The following is a 21,252-nucleotide window of genomic DNA, read 5'->3' as shown; positions in this document are numbered from 1 at the left end:
ATCTGCTGAATAAAAAACATGTCTAGAATTGTAACATAAACAAAATAATCAGCACAAGCAAGATTTTACATCAATGTCACAATTGCATACACACAGATTTCTGCCCTTCAATTTGGTTCTTTATTCAAATGACTTCAGAACTTACAACGGCTCTAGCCCTGGGATAATGGCCCACTGAGGTGAATACATACAACAAGAACCTGAATCTGATCAGTTGATCAAGCCCTGGATCTGTCCTTCAATCTGCTTGGCTGAACTGGATCTCCCGAGTCCCTGCAGCTTCTTCGAACTTGGCACACTTGAATGGAGTTCTTCTCCACCCAATCACTGAGATGTCACTCTCACTGTGTCTTGGGCTCACTCAACATGTCTTCTCTGTTGACCTAGCCTTTTATAAGCTTGAGTTGTTTACTGAATCCACAACCCTAATTTTCAAAGTGGTTGATAGTTGAGATTAAATCTCAACATCACTTGAGATTGATGATTGAGATTCATCTGATTCATTAATGCAAATAACCTATGCATTTCATTAGATAACTTTCTTTATCTTATAAAAATGAATTACTTTAATACTTAAAGTAATTGCTAAGGTTAAGGGTCCATTTGGTGACTTCTGCACACATAGACACTTAGGCCTGGGCAAAAGTATCTGCCTGAGCTACAAACATCAACAGTGTGGTGACTAGAACATCATAAGCAAAAGGTGATCATGTTGAACAGCCCTCCTAAGTACAAACCAATAAATCAGGTGTCACCACAACACCAATACCATACAGAAGTGATCTAATATTACCCAGTGTGCATCCATATTCAATCACTAGAAACAACAATGTTCTCTAGGGACATGATCAAAAAATGTGCAAGCAGCTACTTTCTTCTAGACACAATACACCTACAGTTGGCATAGGCCACAAGGGAAACGCCCAGGAAAGTATGTGCACCCAAAACAACCCCTTGAATCCATAAGACAATCAATCAGTGTCATCCTGTAAGTCTCTATCATGTGATGAAAATCAGAAGGTGAAATCCCATGCAATATGAGGGCTGACACTGTCTATTTGGTGTTTATTATAACTGCAGTAATTAGATTTATATTAATTGGTCTCTTGTTTGTATGCCAGCCAATATAGATTTTGGTTTCTCTGAAATTGATTATCACAGAAGACCTTGCAATGTAAATGTTTTGTTTCTCACTTGATATGCCATGCGATCTTTGTGGAGTATCAGGAATCATGATTTTGGTTTTCTTTTCTTTTGATCTTTTAAATTTTGGAAAAAATATTTGTCCACAAGCCAAAGGGGTCATTTGCCACCAACAGATAATTTCAGCCACAAGCCAATAAGTCTTGTACTCACACAGGGAACCGTTGCTGAAGAGCATCTTTGATATGAATGTAATGAGCCTAATTGGTTCACATGCTGGTTACCCAAAATAAATAGGATAACATAAAATAATTCATGTGGACTAAAATAATGTATTGAATATATGGTATTTATATGCTTACAGCGACTCTTCACATAAAATCATGTATTTACAAGCTGTACCTTTTGATAGTTACAGATAATTTACATTATATCGTAAGTTCTATGTTCCATGATCTATATTTATTAATTTATATTTTTATTACTTTTGGATCTTATAATTAAAATCATTAGTATCATCACCATTGACATTGACATTGTGTTCTCCTCTCTCCTCCAACATGTTTTGTCCAACTACTTCTGTTTGTGTTGCAGATGCCCCTGAAGAGGATCATTATCATTAAATGTGGTCAGTGCTAGGCCTGATGCATTAAGATCCATGTGTTGATACTTTGGAAATAATTTTCCAAGGACAACAGACAAGATATTAACCATTGGCCAACATCAGGTCATGTGTGACTATAGTGTTGGACAAGCACGACCCATGTTGTGTGTGTTTGACAGTTAGGCCACAAGTGTTTTGACTTTTGAGTGTCCGGTATTTGACACGAGGGCACAAGACACACGGCCTGAAAGCAGAGTGTCTTATTGCTTAGCTATATATATATATATATATATATATATATATATATATGTCTCTTATTCAGTAAAACTAAATATAATGTAATAAAATGATAAAACATAATATTTCATGGCCATATTATTAAAAAATATTTCTGCAAATAACAATGTTTATAGTTTTTCTGAGTGTTTAAAAAATGTTTTACACTTTTTCTATGTTTTCTATCTATTTATACACACACAAACACTACTGTTTCCCTGTTTCCTAGATTTCAAAAGTGACTTTTTCAGAACTTGTTTGTGTTTCCCTGTTTCCTAGCATTTTGAAAGCGTCTTTTCTAAAACTTGTACCTAATTCCCTGTTTCAGGTAACTTAGCTTTATACTTTTGTGTCTACTTGATAGAACTCTGCAAGGCACACTAATTTTAACAATTATCATACATATTTGCTCCAATGGTGTTTTTAAATCTTTCATTGCTTTTTGCAGGTTACGTCAACTAAGTAAAACCTGTTAGTGTTTTTGATGATTCAATTCCATTGTGGATATCTTTGTAAAGGATGCTATGTTACTTTGCAAGCAACTAGAAGCACTTATAATCTTTCATTATCTGGAGAAGTACTAGGTTGTTAAATAAGAATAAAGTTGAAGAAAGTTAGAAGAGAGCCTTCCCTTGGAGTTGATGGTGCTTTATTTTGATGACACATAACAGGAAGTTGCCGTGAAGAAGTTTTTGGATCAAGATTTCTCAGGGGATGCGCTTGAAGAGTTCAGAAGAGAAGTAAGATGCACATAAGTCATGAAATGCTCTTTTATCTAAGAATACTCTATTACAAAATATTTACTCTTGTACTTACCTCTCTTTTATTTACAATCAGTTCTTACCAAATAGGAAAGAGAAAATAATAAGCCTATTGTTTATATTGTTCATACAAATATTATCTGCATTAAATGTGACATTTTGGACATGGATTGCAGGTACGAATTATGCGAAGATTGCGTCATCCGAATGTTGTTCTTTTTATGGGCGCTGTTACTCGTCCACCACATCTTTCTATTGTGACCGAGTTTCTTCCAAGGTATGTTGATGCCATACAAGTGTGATTATCTGAAAAGTAAGGATCAATTAATCTCTCTAACTATAAGGTTGACTATTTGATTCCTTTTTATTAAGAGATCTATAAATAGGTCATTTAAAGTAGCCAGTGACCCAAAGTAAAATGCATATTATTTTAGAGTTGTTGTCATTTTGGATCATTTTTATTGACTTCCGAATTGATTTGAAAGTGCAGTGTAATCTATTTCCAGGCTGTTTCTGTTCAATATCTTGGTGTACAATATATTAGTAGGGTTTTTGAAGTGACTCACGAATTGAGTTCCACAGAGAGGCAGAGCAAAATAAATGCTGAAATAGTGAATTTGATCATCCAAAAGAAAATAAATGGAAAATTAAGCAATCATTCAAGTTCCAAAATCAAGATATCATTAACAAGTGAGAATAACGTATGTGGAAGGAATAATGAAAGGAAACTGTTTTTTTTCATTTACATTCTTCTTTGTAAAGCTCCCAAGCAAGAATGGGGGCAAGGATTGATATAGGCTCAATCTATGATGGTAGCTAACGGGCTGTGTACGCCTGATACCCGGTGACGAGACTTAGTTCCAAAGTTCCCAGTGGACTTAGTTCGACTATGTATTATATTTGTACTTTATCTTTTGCATTTCCCCTGTGTTACTCTATATGATTCATAAATTACCATCAAATTTGATCTGTCACCTAAATATGTACATTTTACTGTAAGTGCTTGTGGACTTGATCAAACATGAATACTCTGAACAGATTTGTAATTTTATATATACACAATACAATATAGTGTACATATGAGTGCATTGTGACAATCTCCTTTCTTGCATACTTGCTCTTGGATTCCAATGTACCTCCATATGAACCACTGAAATCATGACATACTGTTGGGGCAGAAACAAATGAATGTGTAAGTAGCAACGCTCCTCTATACACCCTGCAACCACCCTCCAGTGGTTGAACATGCCGTAAGGGAAGTACCAAGGAAAGCATGTGCATCCATAACAACATCCATAGAGGCAAAGGGTGATGCTAATGATGAGGATCTCAATAGAAGTGATGGTAGAATATATCTATATATATGTGTGTGTGTGTGTGTGTGTGTATATATATATGTGTGTGTGTGTGTGTATATATATATATGTATATATATATATATATACACACACACACACACACACACATATATATATATATATATATCTCGCTTTTCCCTGTTTCAAACATTTTTTGGGGTCATGTTTCCAGTGCGCTTCCATTTTGGAAACACATACCCATTTCCCCGTATCATGCAACATAGATTTTTTAAAAATCATGTGCAGTTGATTTTTAGAGCTACTATAAGTTTTATGACAATATTGTCCTTGATTTTGGTTTATCATTTGAAACTATATTCAAGTTATTTAATAAACTTCACAATTCCAAAACCTTGAGAATGAGGGATTTCGAATTTGTTACCTTTTTTGTACACTTCTTCGTAAGACTCCAGTCCAAACAAATAACCTATGTGGGAAATCACATCTAATCATGTCAAAGTATATGCTTTATAAATTATAGTCAAACAAATATGAAAATCTCAACTTGCTTCCTGTCTTAGTTTCAATATTTCTTAGGTTGGGCATTTTTTTGGGTAAAAGTTTTCTACCACTTCTAGGGTATTATATCTCTCGTAGATATTTTTCCGCTAAATTTTCTGAGATTCATTTCCATGTTTGTATATTTGCAAACACCATGGCCTAATGGTCACTTTCACATTTGACCAACGTATCTCCACATGCCTTTAGTCTAGGACATCCATGTCTATGTATCATTTTGTAGGCTTGCCTTTTGAGAGAGGTTTTTTGGCTTCATGTCATATGACATTTTCAAGAAAATGTTCCTTTGGCATGAATTATAGGGGTTTGGTTTTGGATATTTAAAACTACTCCACATGTAGGATGTCTCTTTTTTTTCTTCTAGTAATCTACTCTTCATTTTCATCTTTTCTCCTTGTAGTCTACTGTTCATTTCTTGTCATTTGACTTATTTTTTTGGTTCTATTTTAATGGATATATATTTACAAACATGTGTAGTGTCTACAAATTTCCTAAAGTAAAAACATCACATTTGTGTGCTGCCTTCTAGGTATCTTTGTCTAACTTTGTTGTTCACTTGCTTTTATTTGTTCTTGATAGGAAACTATTTCCTTTTCTTGTCAGTTTCTTCATTATCTTTACATATCTCTCATGTCTTCCTCATTATGTTTTTGTGCCCTGGTAGTTTTGATCTGCAAATTCAGTTGATGTGGTCTTGACTTGCCTTGTATGTGTATTTGGTTGTTGACAAATCATTCACATGTCTTTGGGTGTCTCTCGTTTTATGACATTGATATGTTCTTGTGACAGTTTTTGAGCATGTTTACCAATGTTTACTTGCTTTATCTTTGGTGTTAGTCTACTACAATCAATGTATGCCTTTGGATTCATAAATTCTGTCACAAACATCTCTTCTTTTTTGCTAGTGTTGTTCACTTTTTCTTTGGTCATGTTCATGTCTTGCTTGTTTTCAAGGATTTTTCTCTCTTTGCATATGTCTCACATCTTTCACAACACATTTGTGCCCTAGTAGTTTTGATCTGCCGATTCTAATGATGTGGTCTTGAGTTTCTTTATGTGTGTGTGGCAGCTTGATTTGCTTGTTGACAAATCATTCACAATTCTTTGGGTGTCCCTAATTTTATTATGTTGATATGCTTTTGTGGCATTTTCTAACCACATTTACCGATGTTTACTTGCTCTATGTTTGTTGTTAGTCTAGTACAATCACTATATACTTTTGGTTTCATAATTTCTCTCACAAAGATTCTCTTCTTTTTGCTACCATGGTTCTGTTTTACTTTGGACATGTTCATGTCTTGTTTTTTGTCAAGGATTTCAAGCTACAATTTTGTCTTAAGCTGTAGATGTTTGCTACCTGGGCTCTCAAGTCCTTTCTTTCCAAAGTTTTCAATCTTGAAATAGGATCGAATTTTGCAAGGCCATTGTTTGGGAGTTTATTAGGTACTCGACCTTTGAATTCGCTGAGTGTTTTTGGTAGGGTTGCATGTTAGTTGACATAGACTTGGTTAGGTCTTGTTCAGTTGAGCCAATTCACAACTTTCCTACGCTGACTTGGTTTAGTGCAAGTCAACTTTCAGGTTGGATTGGTTTTGGACAAAAGCCATTGAGACTTGACCAAGTCTGATAACATTGCTTTTTGTTTTTTTTTTTTCTCACAGATTTCGTATTCTCTTTAGAATATATTGTAATAATATTAAGTATAGATTCTAGACATATAAATTTTCCTTTCTTTTTCTAACTTAAAAAATGAACTTGCCTTCATTTTTTCTCGTGTTGACCTTAATCTTTATAATTTCTGATGCTCCTAGTCTAGCTCTGATACTCTATGGGATTTTATACGGGCACACACATAACACAAACCACACAAATATATTTGGACAAGACAATACACATAGCCGCATAACCTATGTTAATGATGCTACCACTTGTACATCTATTGGAGCCCGAGGTAGGCTATCCAACATACAACCAGTAGTTTCTAGGGTTTGTTATGGCTAAAACTAGTAGGGGTCCTAGGAGGGGATCCTATAGAGAAACTACTAGCTCAAGGGAAACAATGGAGGGAGAGCCCACTGTCACCTTAGCTAAAGCTCCTTTCTCTTTACAGACTTTCACTGAGGGGAGTCTTGGTATATGAGGAATCATGAGAAAATATAGTCAATGATAAGATGAGGAAGTGATTCCTAGGCCTACTCACAAGAGAGACTCAACTAGATAGGGTGCTTGCATTAGAAGCAAGGTGATAGGCTCTCTAGGAAGGGCTAAGATGATCTTTAGGGCTAGGGTTTGAGAGTATGTATTGTCAAGAAGCCTCCTAGACCTAGAGATCTTTATGGGGACTTGGCTTCTATGTGATCTTTGTGAAAATGGCATTGATAGGTTGTGGGACCACAAAAAACCAAACAAACCCAAAGTTAGATCAAGGGTATGGAGTTGATCAACCAAATAGGGGCTTGACCTAATTTGGGAGGAGGAAACGATCAATGGAGAAATTTTCTTTTGATTAAACACAATGATCCCAATGAGGCAACTAGCTATGGGAAATCTAAGGCAAAAAACAATCTTCAAGCTAGGGCTTGGTGTATCTCAAGATCCCACTATTGGAATTTCCTGAAATTTGGAGGGCCTCTAGAGGAAACCCTAGAGCAGTGATGGGAAAGAGATCAAAGTCTTTTGATGGCTAAAACATGAGATAAATGATGCCCTAGGTGACCTATGGAGGCTAGACAGAGGAAGATAGGTGAGAGAAATAAGCTTTGAAAGTGATCACCTATGGAAGGATTAGTGCCTTGTCCTTTGGAAGAGATGCTGTCAAGGAGACTTTATTGTTTGGAAAGAATTCACCCAATCAAGGAGGCCTTTAAGCAACTTCGCATGGCATTAGGGAATGAGAAAAGCTACTTCAAGGTCTTTATACTTCGATTTGCAATAATTGATGACTTATCAAGATGTATTTAGCACAATTTATCTCTAGGAACATTCACCCATTCATACATGGCCCATGGCATGATGCAACGCTATAAAAGATCAAAATTTCCACTAATTTGTATAGGAAAGTAGTAAATTTCATACTTGTATAGCGAAAAATCCCAACAACATTCATGTGACAAAGTAAATAACAAGAATAAGCTCGGAAAAAAGCACTTACATGTACAAAAGAGTATATCCAATCATCAAATCATGCCAATAATGAAGCTACAAGACAAGAGAGATAGATCCAAACATCAAAATTCAGCCATATCATCCAAACTCATCCTCTATGAGGGACAATGAAAATCTCACAAGAGCTAATAACCCAATCGAAGTGATGATGATGAAAATGAATCATCTCACTTCTATTTATACAATCCTCTAAGGGATTCAAATGGCCTAATTTGGACTAATAATGCCCCTAAGATGAAATAACGTGCATAATAACAATATTGTTGGTGACAAGCCCACCAAAATAGCTCAATAACATAAGAATAAGCTTGTCAAAAGGGCAGAATGATCCATATAGTGAGTCGTTGGGCCTTTGAGGAGGCCTAATGAAGTCGAAGGGGTGTCGTGATGAAAATGGACCTCAAACATATCAGACAAGGGGTTGGCCCCTTGTTCTCCAAGCAAGAACCTGTGGTGCTCCCAAATGGGTGTGGGGGCACAAAGACATCCTCATGGGTCTCCAAGTTGATTGAAAATCCCTGTAGACCATCTGTAAGGGCTAGAATGATGACATAAGCCCTCCCTTTGCAGCAGGAGACATCCTCTGGACCTTGGAACATGTGCAGAGTGTATGGTGCATCTATGGAGCCAAATGGGCATGGCGAACCAGGTGCATCATCCTCATACAAAAGGTGGAATATGAATAATCAATGAGTGTTGCTGGGGATCCATAAAGTATTATTTGCTATGGTGGAGGCCCATGGCTCTCAACGCTCATCCTACAATTGCTATTGTGGCCCTTTGGAGGGCTAGGACCTTGTTTAGGGAGACCAAGCCCCAAATGGTGATCCACCTGCAATTTTGCATAAGATCCAATGTCTCCTCTTGCACTCCAATACAACAAATCATAAGAATAATCAAGTAAAGGAGCTTAAAAGTCATGGAACCAATGGGTCACGTCATGGTGGCATGCCCTTCCATAGTGGGCTTTGACATGTACAAATGTTGCCAAGTTCAATAAGGCTTAATCGAGGACTCTATTAGGTGATTTCAACCTTTAAATGGGGTGACATGTCCATGGTACATCCCTCAAGTGGTAGGTGGCAAATGATATAGTAATGGAACAGAGTGGGGATTAGGGGAATCATCTAGACCACATGTCATGGTGCAAGCATAGCTATAGTAAGGGAATCCCACACTTGGCTATATGAGTGTGGGAGGGAGAAAATCATGGTACAAGAGTTACCCTGACCTTTATTTTTCCACCCTTCTTCACATGCCTTTTCCCTTTGATTGATTTTTATTCATAACTTCTTGAGGCTCCAGGGGATGAGAGCATGATGTGTAATATGTAATAGTGGATACCCCCTTAAGGTGGGGCAGTTCATTGCCCACCAGGGGTTGGGACAATCATGTGTTCCTTAATGACGGAGGGGGCTCATTTAGGGCCCATAGGAACCAAGGTGATGGCTATGGATACGGGTAGAGCTCATGATTGGCTTTTGGGCACGTGCTAAATTTGTATGTGTCGACCATCTTTTGCATTTTGTGGTACATTTCTTGTTGAAAGTCGCCAAATTATGCTTCTTCTTTTCTTTTCAGCTGCATCAACCTCCGAGGCATCGTTTCAATTTCGACCCAAGGTGTGAACAAAGGGAGGGGAAGGCTAACCCTATGTGGGCCTAGTGGACACATATGGACCCAGATGTGAAAGGAGATGAATGGGGCTCAAATGAATGGAAGAGTGATGTATGTGGTGTCAGGAAGCGGGACCACGTAACCAAAGTCGGAATTTCCCAAGTAGTGCCAACCCTAAAGCTAGTGGCTACTAAAGGAGATCCCATGGGACTAGGATACAAGGTTAACCACAAAATCGGGCAATGGAGACAAGAATATAGACCTAGTCCACTCTTTCCGCCGAATTACCCCACCAATCCATGCCCAAAAGTGCCCATGACAAGTAAGGAAATTTACTCAACTATACCAATGAAAAGCCATACCTTCAGGGTCTGGAGGCCCACCTTCAAACATACAATCATAACAAGTGGGCGAGGTACTGCGTGGTTGGCTCAGGTGGCGGAGATAATGGCAACATCAAGCTATTTGGTGGCTGCAAGGGGCTATCGGATAAGGACCATTTAGGAGAAATTTTTTCTCCTATATACACTATCCACAGGTGGTGGGTAACATTTGGCTCCAACTGGGACATGAGCTCTCAGAGAGGTGCATGAAGCTACTTGAATTGGAGGTCATGAGAACACCAACAATCTGTTGGCACTGTAGACCTATTACCTGCACATATCAAAGACCAAGCACACGAGGCAACATGTTTTTGTGGTGTCTTATGATCACCCATGCTTAGTATTAGGCCATAAAAATCAACAAGAAAGTAAAAGTAACTAATCTATAATGGAAATATCATATCATGTTAGTTCTAATGAGAAAATGAACATGCAATGCAACCTACCTTACCATGCATGTTACATCACCCAAATATAAGTGTAATCATAGACCCAATGCAACCAACATATCATCCAATCAATATGTAAACAACTTCCCTTCTGCTTACTCGTGCAATAGATCCAAAGGCAAGGGTAGGAATGACAACATGGAAGGTCACAAGGGCAGGGGGTGACAAAATGAAGTGAGCATGCATTGAGTATCACGGGGAAAAAGGGAGCCAAGGGATGCAATCTATTCCACAAATCTTTTCTTCCATCCAAAATATAGAGATATCAACAATTAAGCTTATAAACCTCCGGTGGATAGAAACCTCAGGCATATCATCCTCATTATGGTCCCCATCATTAATGTCATGCTTTATGACCACCATAGGTTCATTACTTGGAGGAAAGGGAGACCGATGACAAGGGGAGACACAATAAGCAAGTTGCTCAAAATCCTTGAGGGTATGATGGGGGAGGAGGGATATGACTATTAGATGGTTCTAGCTCAACATTGTACCTACGAGGGGAAAAAGGTCATCAATGATGGTGCTAATGTGAGAAGGGGCAAGGCGTGGGCTCAAGGGTAATGTAGCTATGCTATTGAGATCCTAGGGAAGGAATGGGAAAACAAGACCTTCGTTAATGTCCTCATTGGTGTCATAAATAGGGGCCGGCCGTTTCCAATAAATATTCTTCATGTGAGGGAAAACCACAATCCTCCCTTTCGGTGGTGTGAGTAGGGATATCATTATGAGTAATGTCCTGGAGAAAAGGAGAATCAATTTCAAACTCATTTTCCATGTCAGTATCATAAATAGGGTCACTGCTAAAATGATGGTTGCCCACATCCCATTTTCCCTCACTAATACACAAGAAATACAAAATGTCATCTTCACAGGGAGCTACAATATTCATATCCTCAAGCACCCTTTCTTGAATGAAAGTCCCTGCTTCATCATGTTCATCTTCATAGGCTTTAATAGGGCTTTCACTCATGCCATGCATATTCTCAATCCTTAAGTTTGCATCCTGAAGGTCCTCATCACTATCTTCTTTAGATTGATTCCACTCTTCCATATATTCCTCACTTTCATGATGATCCTTCAAATTTGAACTTTCTTCAATGTCACCTTGATCATCTAATTGATTACCCTTTGTAGGGCTTTGCAACTGATTATAATATTTTTCATTGATTAATTTAGTCAGAATATTAAAAGCATAGGTTAGGCCAATAAAGTCAAGGAGACGACTAGGATCCTTCTCATAGGCACACATCATTATGTAGAGTTGCTTTTGTGTTGACCCATGAAACCTGAGCATGAATTCCTTATCCATGTTCTCCAATAAATCTTCATAAAACTCAACATATTTGTCCACATTCCTTTGCAGTTCTTGAAGGTCTTGATCCTTGAGTTTTGCAAATGTAGAACCAAGGTTAATCTCTTTTTGACAATAGTCCATTTTTCATGATTTTGCATATTAGGATTAAAATGGATTCGTCGGGGTGAATTAAAATGCCTTGATAGATGCTTGCTTCATCCTACAAGCATTAACATTGAAGTTCAATAAGAAATAGGGCTTCGTTCTTCTAATGCAGTCGCCAATAATGATATGTCACTATGTCTTATGCGGAACAAAACACACGTCTTGTGTCCCAAAAAATGGCACCAACAATGTTACCGCTCAAACTAGCAAGGTTCCTAGGAGGGGATCCTATAGAGCAACTACTAGGTCGATGGCAACAATGGAGTGATAGCCCACTGTCACATCAACTAAAGCTCCTTGCTCTTTACGAAATTTCACCGATGGGAGGAGTTCTGATATATGAGGAATCACAAGAAAATATAGTTAATGATAAGATGAGGAAGTGATTCCTAGGCCTATTCACAAGAGAGACTCATTTAGATAGGTTGCTTGCCTTAGAAGCAATGTGATAGGTTCTCTAGGAAGGGTTAAGAGGATCTTTAGGACCATGGTTTGAGTGTATGTATTGTGAAGAAGGCTCCTAGACCTAGAGATATTTATGGGTACTTGGCTTCTGTCTGATCTTTGTGAAAATGGTGTTGATAGGTTGTGGGACCACACGAGACCAAGCGAACCCAAACTTAGGTCAAGGGTATGGAGTTGATCAACCAAGGAAGAGGCTTGACCTAATTTGGGAGGAGGAGAGGATAAATGGAGAAATTTTCTTTTGATTAAACAGAATGATCCCAATGACACAGCTAGCTATGGGAAACCTAAGGCAAGAAACAATCGTCGAGCTAGGGCTTGGTGTATCTCAAGATCCCATTGTCAGAATTTCGTGAAATTTGGAGCACCTATAGAAGAAACCCTAGCGTAGTTATGGGCAAGAGATCAAAGTCCTTTGATGGCTAGAACATGAGATAAATAATGCCCTAGGTAACCTATCCAGGCTAGGCCTAGAAAGAGGAAGAGAGGTCAGATAAATAAGCTTTGAAAGTGACCACCTATGGAAGGATTAGTGTCTTGTCCTTTGGGAGAGATATTGAGTGAAGTAGAATTTATTGTTTGGAAATAATTCACCCAATCAAGGAGGCCTTCAAGCATCTTTGCATGGAATTAGGGCATGAGAGAAGCTACTTCAAGGACTTTATACTTCGATTTGCAATAATTGATTACTTATTGAGAAGTATTTAGCACAAAGTATCTCTAGGAACATTCACCCATTTAAATTTTATACATGGCCCATGACATGATTTAGAGCCTCATTGCTTATATATTTTGTCAATGATATGTATTGCACTCGGTGCCATTTTGATATATTCACCTTTACATGGTATATAAATGAGCAATCCTTGCATATTTTGTCTCTATTGGCTTGGAATCATGGTTTTAAATCTTAAAAATAGTTTTTTTCATTAAAAAATAATTATTTAATGTATTTTTCTAAAACCGGTTCGTTTAGACCAAACCAGTCCTAGTTAGACCGGTTCCGGTTGGTAAACCGGTTCATTAGGTGGACCGGCCCGGTCACCGGTTCCGGTTTTAAAAACATTGGACATGATGCAATGCTATAAAAGATCAAAATTTCCACCAATTCGTATAGGAAAGCAGTAAATTTCAGACTTGTATAGCGTAAAATCACAATAACATTCATGTGACAAAGTAAATAACAAGAATAAGCATGAAAAAGAGCACTTACATGTACAAAAGAGTATATCCAATCATCAAATTATGCCAATAATGAAGCTCCAAGAAAAGAGAGACAAATCCAAACATCAAAATTCATCCATATCATCCAAACTCATCCCCCAAGAGGGATAGCGAAAATCTCACAAGATCTAATAACCCAATCCAAGTGATGATGATGAAAATGAATTATCTCACTTCTATTTATACAATCCTCTAAGGGATTCGAATGGACTAATTTGGACTAAGAATGCCCCTAAAATAAAATAATGTGCATAATAACAATACTTTTGGTGACCAGCCCACCAAAATAGCTCAATAACATAAGAATACGCCTCTCAAGAGGGCATAATGATCAATATAGTGGGTCATTGGCCTTTGAGGAGGCCTAATGAAGTCTAAGGGGTGCCATGATGTGAAAATGGACCTCAAACATAGCAAACAAGTTGTTGGCCCCTTGTTCTCCAAGCAAGAACTTGTGGTGCTACCAAGTGGGTGGGGGGGCACAAGGACATCCTCATGGGTCCCCAAGTGGATCGAAATTGCATGTAGACCATCTGTAAGAGCTAGGATGATGACATAAGCCCTCCCTCTGCAATGAGAGACATCCTCTGGACCCTGGAACATCTGCCGATTGTATGTTGCATGTGTGGAGCCGATTGGGCATGGTGAACTAGGTGCATCATTCTCATCCAAAAAGTGGAACATGAGAAATCAACGAGTGGTGCTAGGGATCCATGAAGTACTCTCTGCTATGGTGGAGGTCCATGACTCTCAACGCTCACTCTACAATTGCCAATGTGGCCCTATGAAGGGCTAGGACCCTGTATAGGGAGACCAAGCCCCAATTGGAAACCCACTTGCAATCTTGCATAAGATCTAATGTGTCCTCTTGCCCTCCAATGCAACAAATCATAAGAATAATCAAGTAAAGGAGCTTAAAAGTCATGGAACCAATGGGTCAATTCATGGTGGCATGCCCTTCCATAGTGGGCGTTGGCATGTACAAATGTCTCCAAGCTCAATAAGTGGTTAATCAAGGACCCTATTACGTGGTTTCAAACTTTAAAGGGGGTGACATGTCCATGGTACATCCCTCAAGTGGTAGGTGGCAGATGATATAGTAATGGAAGAGAGTGGGGATCAAGGGAATCGTCCAGACTACGTGTCATGGTGCAAGGGTAGCTATAATGAGGGAAGCCCACACCTGGGTATATGAGTGTAGGAGGGAGAAAGTTGTGGTACATGAGTTACCTCAACCTTTGCTTTTCCACTCTTCTTCACATGCCTTTTTCCTTTGATTGATTTTTCTTCATAACTACTCGGGGCTCCAGGGATGAGAGCATGATGTGTAATATATAGTAGTGGATACCCCCTAAGGTGGGGCAGTTCATCGCCCACCAGGGGTTGGGACAATCATGGGTTCCTTAATGATGGAGGGGGCTCATTTAGGGCCCATAGGAACCAACTTGATGGCCATGGATAAGGGGTAGAGCTCATGTTTGGCTTTTTCCCACATGTTAAATTTGAATGTCCTGACCATCTTTTGCATTTTTTGGTACATTTCCTGTTGAGAGTGGCTAAATTATGCATTTTCTTTTCTTTTTAGCTGCATCAACCTCTGAGGCATCGTTCCAGGCTCGATTCAAGGTGTGGACAACAGGGGTGGGAGGGGGAGGCTAACCCTATGTGGGCCCAGTGGACACCTGTGAACCTTGATGGGAAAGGAGATGAATGCGGCTAATATGAGTGGAAGGGGGTGATGTATGTGTCAGGAAGTGAGACCACGCAGCCAAAGTTGGGATTTCCCAAGTAGTGCCAACCCTAAAGCTAGTGGCCAGTAAAGTAGATCCCATGGGACTAGGATACAAGGTTAACCACATAATCGGGCAATGTAGACAAGAATACAGACCTTGTTGGAAATACTGAGAGGGGGGTGAATCAGTATTTCTTTTTCTCACTATTGTTTTACTAGTTAAATCATATATGTTCAGAACACAAAATGAACAGCAGGAATAAATGCTTTTATTAATATAACTGTGCAGTAAAATAAATACAATAAATAGAATGTCACAATTGGTTGCCAAGCTCCAACTTGGACTTTGGTGAGGCTCCAACCTCCTGAGCACCAACTCTATTTTGCCAAGACACCAATCTTGGATTTAGGAGCACCAACTCCCAAGGACTTCAATCCTTTTCAATTCTGAGGCTCCAACCTCTTTGGTATACACTGGTGTGCTGCTGCGCTCTTTTCAGCTTCCACTGCTTTTGCTGCCCCCTTTTCTTCTGCTGCTTCCACTATCTCATGCTCAAGTTATGCCATCCACCAACAACCACAGTTCTCTGTTTTTGCTGCTTTTATATGCTCCATGCCCCTGTCCATTCGTTTCCTCTTACATGCTGGCTCTTTGGCTTCCTCCTCACTTGATCGCTTGACACTTCGGCTTCCATTCCTTTGCTTCTTCTTACAGGCTTTATCGGAGGCATTTAATCACCCATCGGAAGCCACCACCCGAGCGTTTTAATCAACCATCGGAAGCCACCAACCGAGCCTTTTAATCAACCATCGGAAGCCACCACCCGAGCGTTTTAATCACGCATCGGAAGCCACCACCCGAGCGTTTTAATCACGCATCGGAAGCCATCACACGAGCCTTTAATCAACCATCACCGAGCGCTTTAATCAACCATCACCAAGTGCTTTAATATATACCTTAACCCCGCGGCCATGTATAATATATGGGAAACATTATAAAACCCCTTTATAAAGATTTCGGTCACATATACATTACTACACAGGAACCCATGTAAATCCGCTCAAATGATCATTCGCGGATTTCAAATCTTATTCGCCCGCCTTTATAGTTATCGGCGGGTCCGGATTTCGGCGATCACAATAAATCCCTTTACTCCGACCTCCGATGAGGAGCGGACCCGATGCTCTTTAGACTCCCTTTAATACTGGTTTCGAGTCCGATGTATATCGGCACTCGCTGTAAACAATAGTCCCGATCCTCCGACGGAACGCGGACCCGACACCTTCTTATACTCCCGTCTCTATATTGAATTCGGGTCTGGGATAGCGGCAGGCTCGCTTCGGCGGATTTGTAACGCGAAGGTTTAGCGGACCCGATCTCCCTTTAGGCTGCTCTCTAATATGATTTCGGCTCCGGATGATTTCGGCGATCGCTACCTCCGCTACTCCGATGCGATACAAGAGTTCTGCGGACCCGATATGGTTTTACACTTCACTTGATAATAGTTTCGGCTTCGGATTTCGGAGCTTGCACCTTGAACAATTCCGACATTCTGGATGCGATATATTATAGACTGTTTTTAATAAGTCCATCGGGTCCATGCCTCTATCGCAATCGGCAGATTATAGCGCCATCCCTTATGACTTGCGATCACTGCGGATGCGATATGATATTAAGCCACAGTCTATATTCTCGTCGGGTCCGCAGCCTTATCGCAATCGACGATCGAGAGAGTGTCATGCCTTTGTGTGTTGTTGCGTTGGGCGGATGCGATATAGCATTCAACCATAACATAATTCTGCATCGGGTCCGCATTATTATCGCAATCGGAGGTTTCAGTGGTGGCACATAGCTGAACCGCCGATTAGCGATGTCGCCGATATATATATATATATATATATATATATATATATATATATATATATATATATATATATATATATATATATGCCTTTATATATAAACTTCTTCGCCGATAGTGTGTTTGTAATATGTGCCCGCCGATAGTTGTGAATGCATATATATAAGATTTTTAACCGCCGATAATGTTAAAGCATGCATACATGGGTTTTACAAGCCCGATAACATATCTATATGAGTTCTGCTCCTCTTGGCATATATATGGCATATATATATGTGGCTCCTCCTATAGCTCCTCTTTGCTCCAATGTGGCTCCTCTTGGCATATATATGGCATATATATATGTGGCTCCTCCTATAGCTCCTCTTTGCTCCAATGTGGCTCCTCTGGCTTGGTCTGCTCCTCTTGGCTCCATTTGCTCCTCTTGGCTCCGATATGCTCTGTCTCCTCCTCTTGAATATTGCCATATTGACATCAATGACAATCTGTGTCCAACAATCTCCCCCTTTGTTATTGATGGCAATATTCTTCTGCTCTCTCCCCCTTTGACATCAATGGCAAAGGAATGCATACGAACTCCCCCTGTCAAGTTGCTCCCCCTGTCCTGCTGCATCTTTATGAATAGACTTGAGTGATGATAAAGGAATAACCCCCATCTTTTGTCGCAGGTGTTCGAATGCTTCCCGAGGAAGAGGTTTAGTGAAAATATCAGCTATCTGCTCCTTAGTACTTATATATTCCAGAGCGATGTTTTGTTCAGCTACTTGCTCACGGAGGAAATGATACTTGATTGGTATATGTTTGGTTCTTGAGTGCATCACTGGATTTTTACTGAGACTGATAGCACTAGTGTTGTCACAATAAACAGTAATTGGTTGATCTGTACATATGTTTACATCCTTTAGCGCTTCCTTCATCCATAGTATCTGAGTACAACAGTCTGCTGCAGCAATATACTCGGCTTCGGTTGTGGATAATGATATGGATGACTGTTTTTTGCTGAGCCAGGATACCAAACAGTCTCCTAGGAAGAATGCATTTCCACTAGTACTTTTCCGATCATCTATATTTCCAGCCCAATCAACATCAGTGTATGCAGTTACAGTCAATGTTGAACTCTTTGGGTACCAGAGACCAAAATCAGAAGTTCCCTTCAAATATCTGAGAATTCTTTTTACAGCTAATAAATGAGATTGTTTGGGAGCCGATTGAAATCTTCCCACCATTCCTACTGCTTGCATTATGTCAGGTCGTGTAGCTGTTAAGTATAGGAGGGCTCCAATCATTGACCTGTAATGAGTTGCACCTACTAGAGGGGAGTCATCATCTTTGCTCAGTTTGCAGTTTGTGGTCATGGGGGTGCTCATGGGTGCACAGTCCTCCATTTCATATTTTTTGAGCATGTCTTTTAGATATTTGGCTTGAGATATATACAATCCTGCTCTGGTTTGAGATACTTGAAATCCAAGGAAGTGGGATAGTTCACCTATCATTGACATCTCAAATTCTTTTGCCATGCTTTGAGAAAATTCATGGCTCATTTCATCATTATTACTAGCAAAAATCAGATCATCGACATAAACAAGAGCAACTAGTAACTTACCTTGATCTATCTTTATGTATAGATTGCTTCCAGCCACTCCCTTTTTGAAGCCTTGTTGTTGGAGATAGTTATCCAGTCTTGCATACCAAGCTCTAGGAGCTTGTTTCAGCCCATACAAAGCCTTTTTCAACTTACATACTAGGTCCTTTCCTGCTGTCAGATCAAAACCTTCTGGCTGCTCCATGTAGACTTCCTCCTTGAGTTCCCCATTTAGAAATGCTGATTTCACGTCCATTTGATAGATTTTGAATCCTTTCGAGCAAGCAAATGCTAAAAACATCCTGATAGCTTCCATACGGGCCACTGGTGCAAACGTCTCTTCAAAGTCAACTCCTTCAATTTGCGAATAGCCTTTGCAAACAAGTCTTGCCTTGTTTCTGATAACCTGTCCTTCCTCATTCATTTTATTTTTGAACACCCATTTGGTTCCTATTATGTTTTTGTCCTTCGGACGAGGTACCAACTCCCATGTCTTGTTCTTCTCAATTTGGGACATTTCTTCTTCCATTGCTTTTACCCAATGAGGATCCTTACTTGCTTCTGTGAATGTTTCTGGTTCTATCATAGATAGGAGGGCAATGGCTTTTCTCTTGGGTGAGGTTGTTATCCTTCTTCTGGTCTGCACACCTTCATCTTTATCGCCAATGATCTGTTCTTTTGGATGGTATCTTTCTACATACTTCATCTTTGAAGGAGTATGAGACGGTTCTCTTTCCTCTTCTTCTTCTTCATCATCTATCTCTTCTTCTTTAGATTCTTCTTCTTCAATGAGAAAGTCATCTTCCTGTTCTTCAATTTCCTTTTCTGGAAGATCTTCGTCAACCTTAACATCGATGCTTTCCACTATTTTCTTCAGTCGAAAATTGTAGCACTTGTAAGCCTTGCTCCGTGGAGAGTATCCAAGAAATATCCCCTCATCAACCCGAGAATCAAATTTTCCAGGTGAACCATCATTTATTTTTATGAAGCACTTGCTTCCAAATATTTTGAAGTACTTCACCGAAGCAGGTCTTCCTTTCCATAGCTCATAAGGAGTTTTGTCACAATTTGGTCTTAATTGAGTCCGATTCAATGTATAGACAGCTGTCCCTACTGCTTCCCTCCAGAATTTAGGTTGTAGGTCTGCTGCTAATAGCATGGTTCTTGCCATTTCTTGGACAGTTCGGTTTCGTCTTTCAACTACCCCATTTTGCTGAGGTGTTCTGGTAGCCGAGAATTCCCTTTTAATTCCATGAATATTGCAGAACTCACTGAACTCGTTTGATGTGAATTCTCCTCCTCTGTCTGTTCTGAGACACTTAATTTTTGAATCTTTTTCGTTTTCTATAAGGGCTTTTAGATTCTTAAAACACTCAAAAGTTTCAGATTTATACTTTATGAAATATATCCACATCATTCTAGTATAATCATCAACAAATAACACAAAGTACCTTTCTCCTTGGAGTGCTTGATTTCTAGTTGGTCCACACACATCAGCATGGATGATCTCCAAGGGCTTTGATGTACAATGTTCCTTTGTCTTGTGGCTGGTTCTGGTCTGTTTTCCATGTTGACATGGACCACACACCGCTTGCTTTGGTTTGGACAACCTTGGGATGTCTTGTACAGCTTTGATTTTGCTGATATTGACCAGATTTTCGAAGCTGGTATGTCCAAGTCTCTTGTGCCACAACCAACTCTCATCTGCCTGACTCAAGTAGCATTTGTTCTCCTGAATCTTGTTCAGAACGTAAATATTGTCTGGTGTTCTTACTCCTTTTGCCACAAGTTTCCCAGAGACAGAGTTCCTTATTCACAGTCTTTGGTGCTGAAGACAACCTTGTGTCCTTGATCACAAATTTGGCTGACACTCAGAAGGTTGTGTTTGAGTCCGTCAACTAACAGAGCATCTTGAGCTTTTCCTTTTCCATTGATCAGAGTAATTGTTCCTCTTCCTGCAATTTTGCCAGTTCCGCTTCCAAAGGACACATTCCCTTCCTTTTTGCTCAGTGAGATAAATTTCCTTTTGTCTCCTGTCATGTGTCTGGAACATCCACTATCCACAAACCACTGGTTTCCATTATTTTGCGCAAATAGAGCCAGGCCGCATTTGTCCATTGCAGAGATCTTGCTACTCGTCTTTCTTCCTTTGAGTGGGCAGTTTTGTTCATAGTGTCCATTATTGCAGCAAAAAGAGCAAGTCAGATCAAATTTAGTCAAGGGATCGAATGAATTGAAGGTTTTGATTTGTCCCTATCTTTTGGGAGCATATGAGTTGATTACTCGGTCCTTTTGCATTGTCTTTTCACTTCTGCGAGCCATGCAGTGTCTAGCTTGGTGACCGAAGTTTTTACAGTGAAAACAGTGTCCAAGAAATATGGTTTTGAAGCAACCACGATTTAATTCGCCTTCCTTTCCGAGAATTACTCCTCCCTCGTCCTTTGGACTTTTGATGGGCCCTTGGTGAAGTACAAGTTTGTATTTGCTGTAGTGTCCATGATTCGACTCCACATTCTTCTTTGGAATAACTCTTTCTTGATTCTTGGAATCTGGGATGCACTTTTGATAAGATACTTTTTCATCTTTTGGGTTGCAGGAAAGTGCATCGTCATAGCTTTTCGCATTATTCTTAGTGCTTGAGGATTCTCCC

At 39.5% G+C, this 21,252-nt stretch overlaps 1 protein-coding gene across 2 annotated transcripts in view; it reads left to right on the top strand.

Annotated features, from left to right (window-relative positions):
• Positions 1–21,252, top strand: part of LOC149206789 (serine/threonine-protein kinase EDR1-like) — a 290,283-nt gene that overhangs the window by 189,128 nt on the left and 79,903 nt on the right. For both annotated transcript variants that reach the window (XM_089395579.1, XM_089395578.1), the window contains 2 exons: positions 2,695–2,763; positions 2,961–3,061. In XM_089395579.1, the coding sequence (XP_089251705.1) occupies positions 2,695–2,763; positions 2,961–3,061 (170 nt within the window). The remainder of the gene's footprint in view (positions 1–2,694; positions 2,764–2,960; positions 3,062–21,252) is intronic.

This window comes from Pinus tabuliformis, chromosome 1_2 (genome assembly GCF_031772625.1).
Source record: "Pinus tabuliformis cultivar Carrire ecotype Pingquan chromosome 1_2, CPIR1, whole genome shotgun sequence".
In the NCBI taxonomy this organism is placed as follows: domain Eukaryota; kingdom Viridiplantae; phylum Streptophyta; class Pinopsida; order Pinales; family Pinaceae; genus Pinus; species Pinus tabuliformis.
Note: the sequence above shows the minus strand (reverse complement) of the source record. Positions and strands in the feature narration are given on the sequence as shown.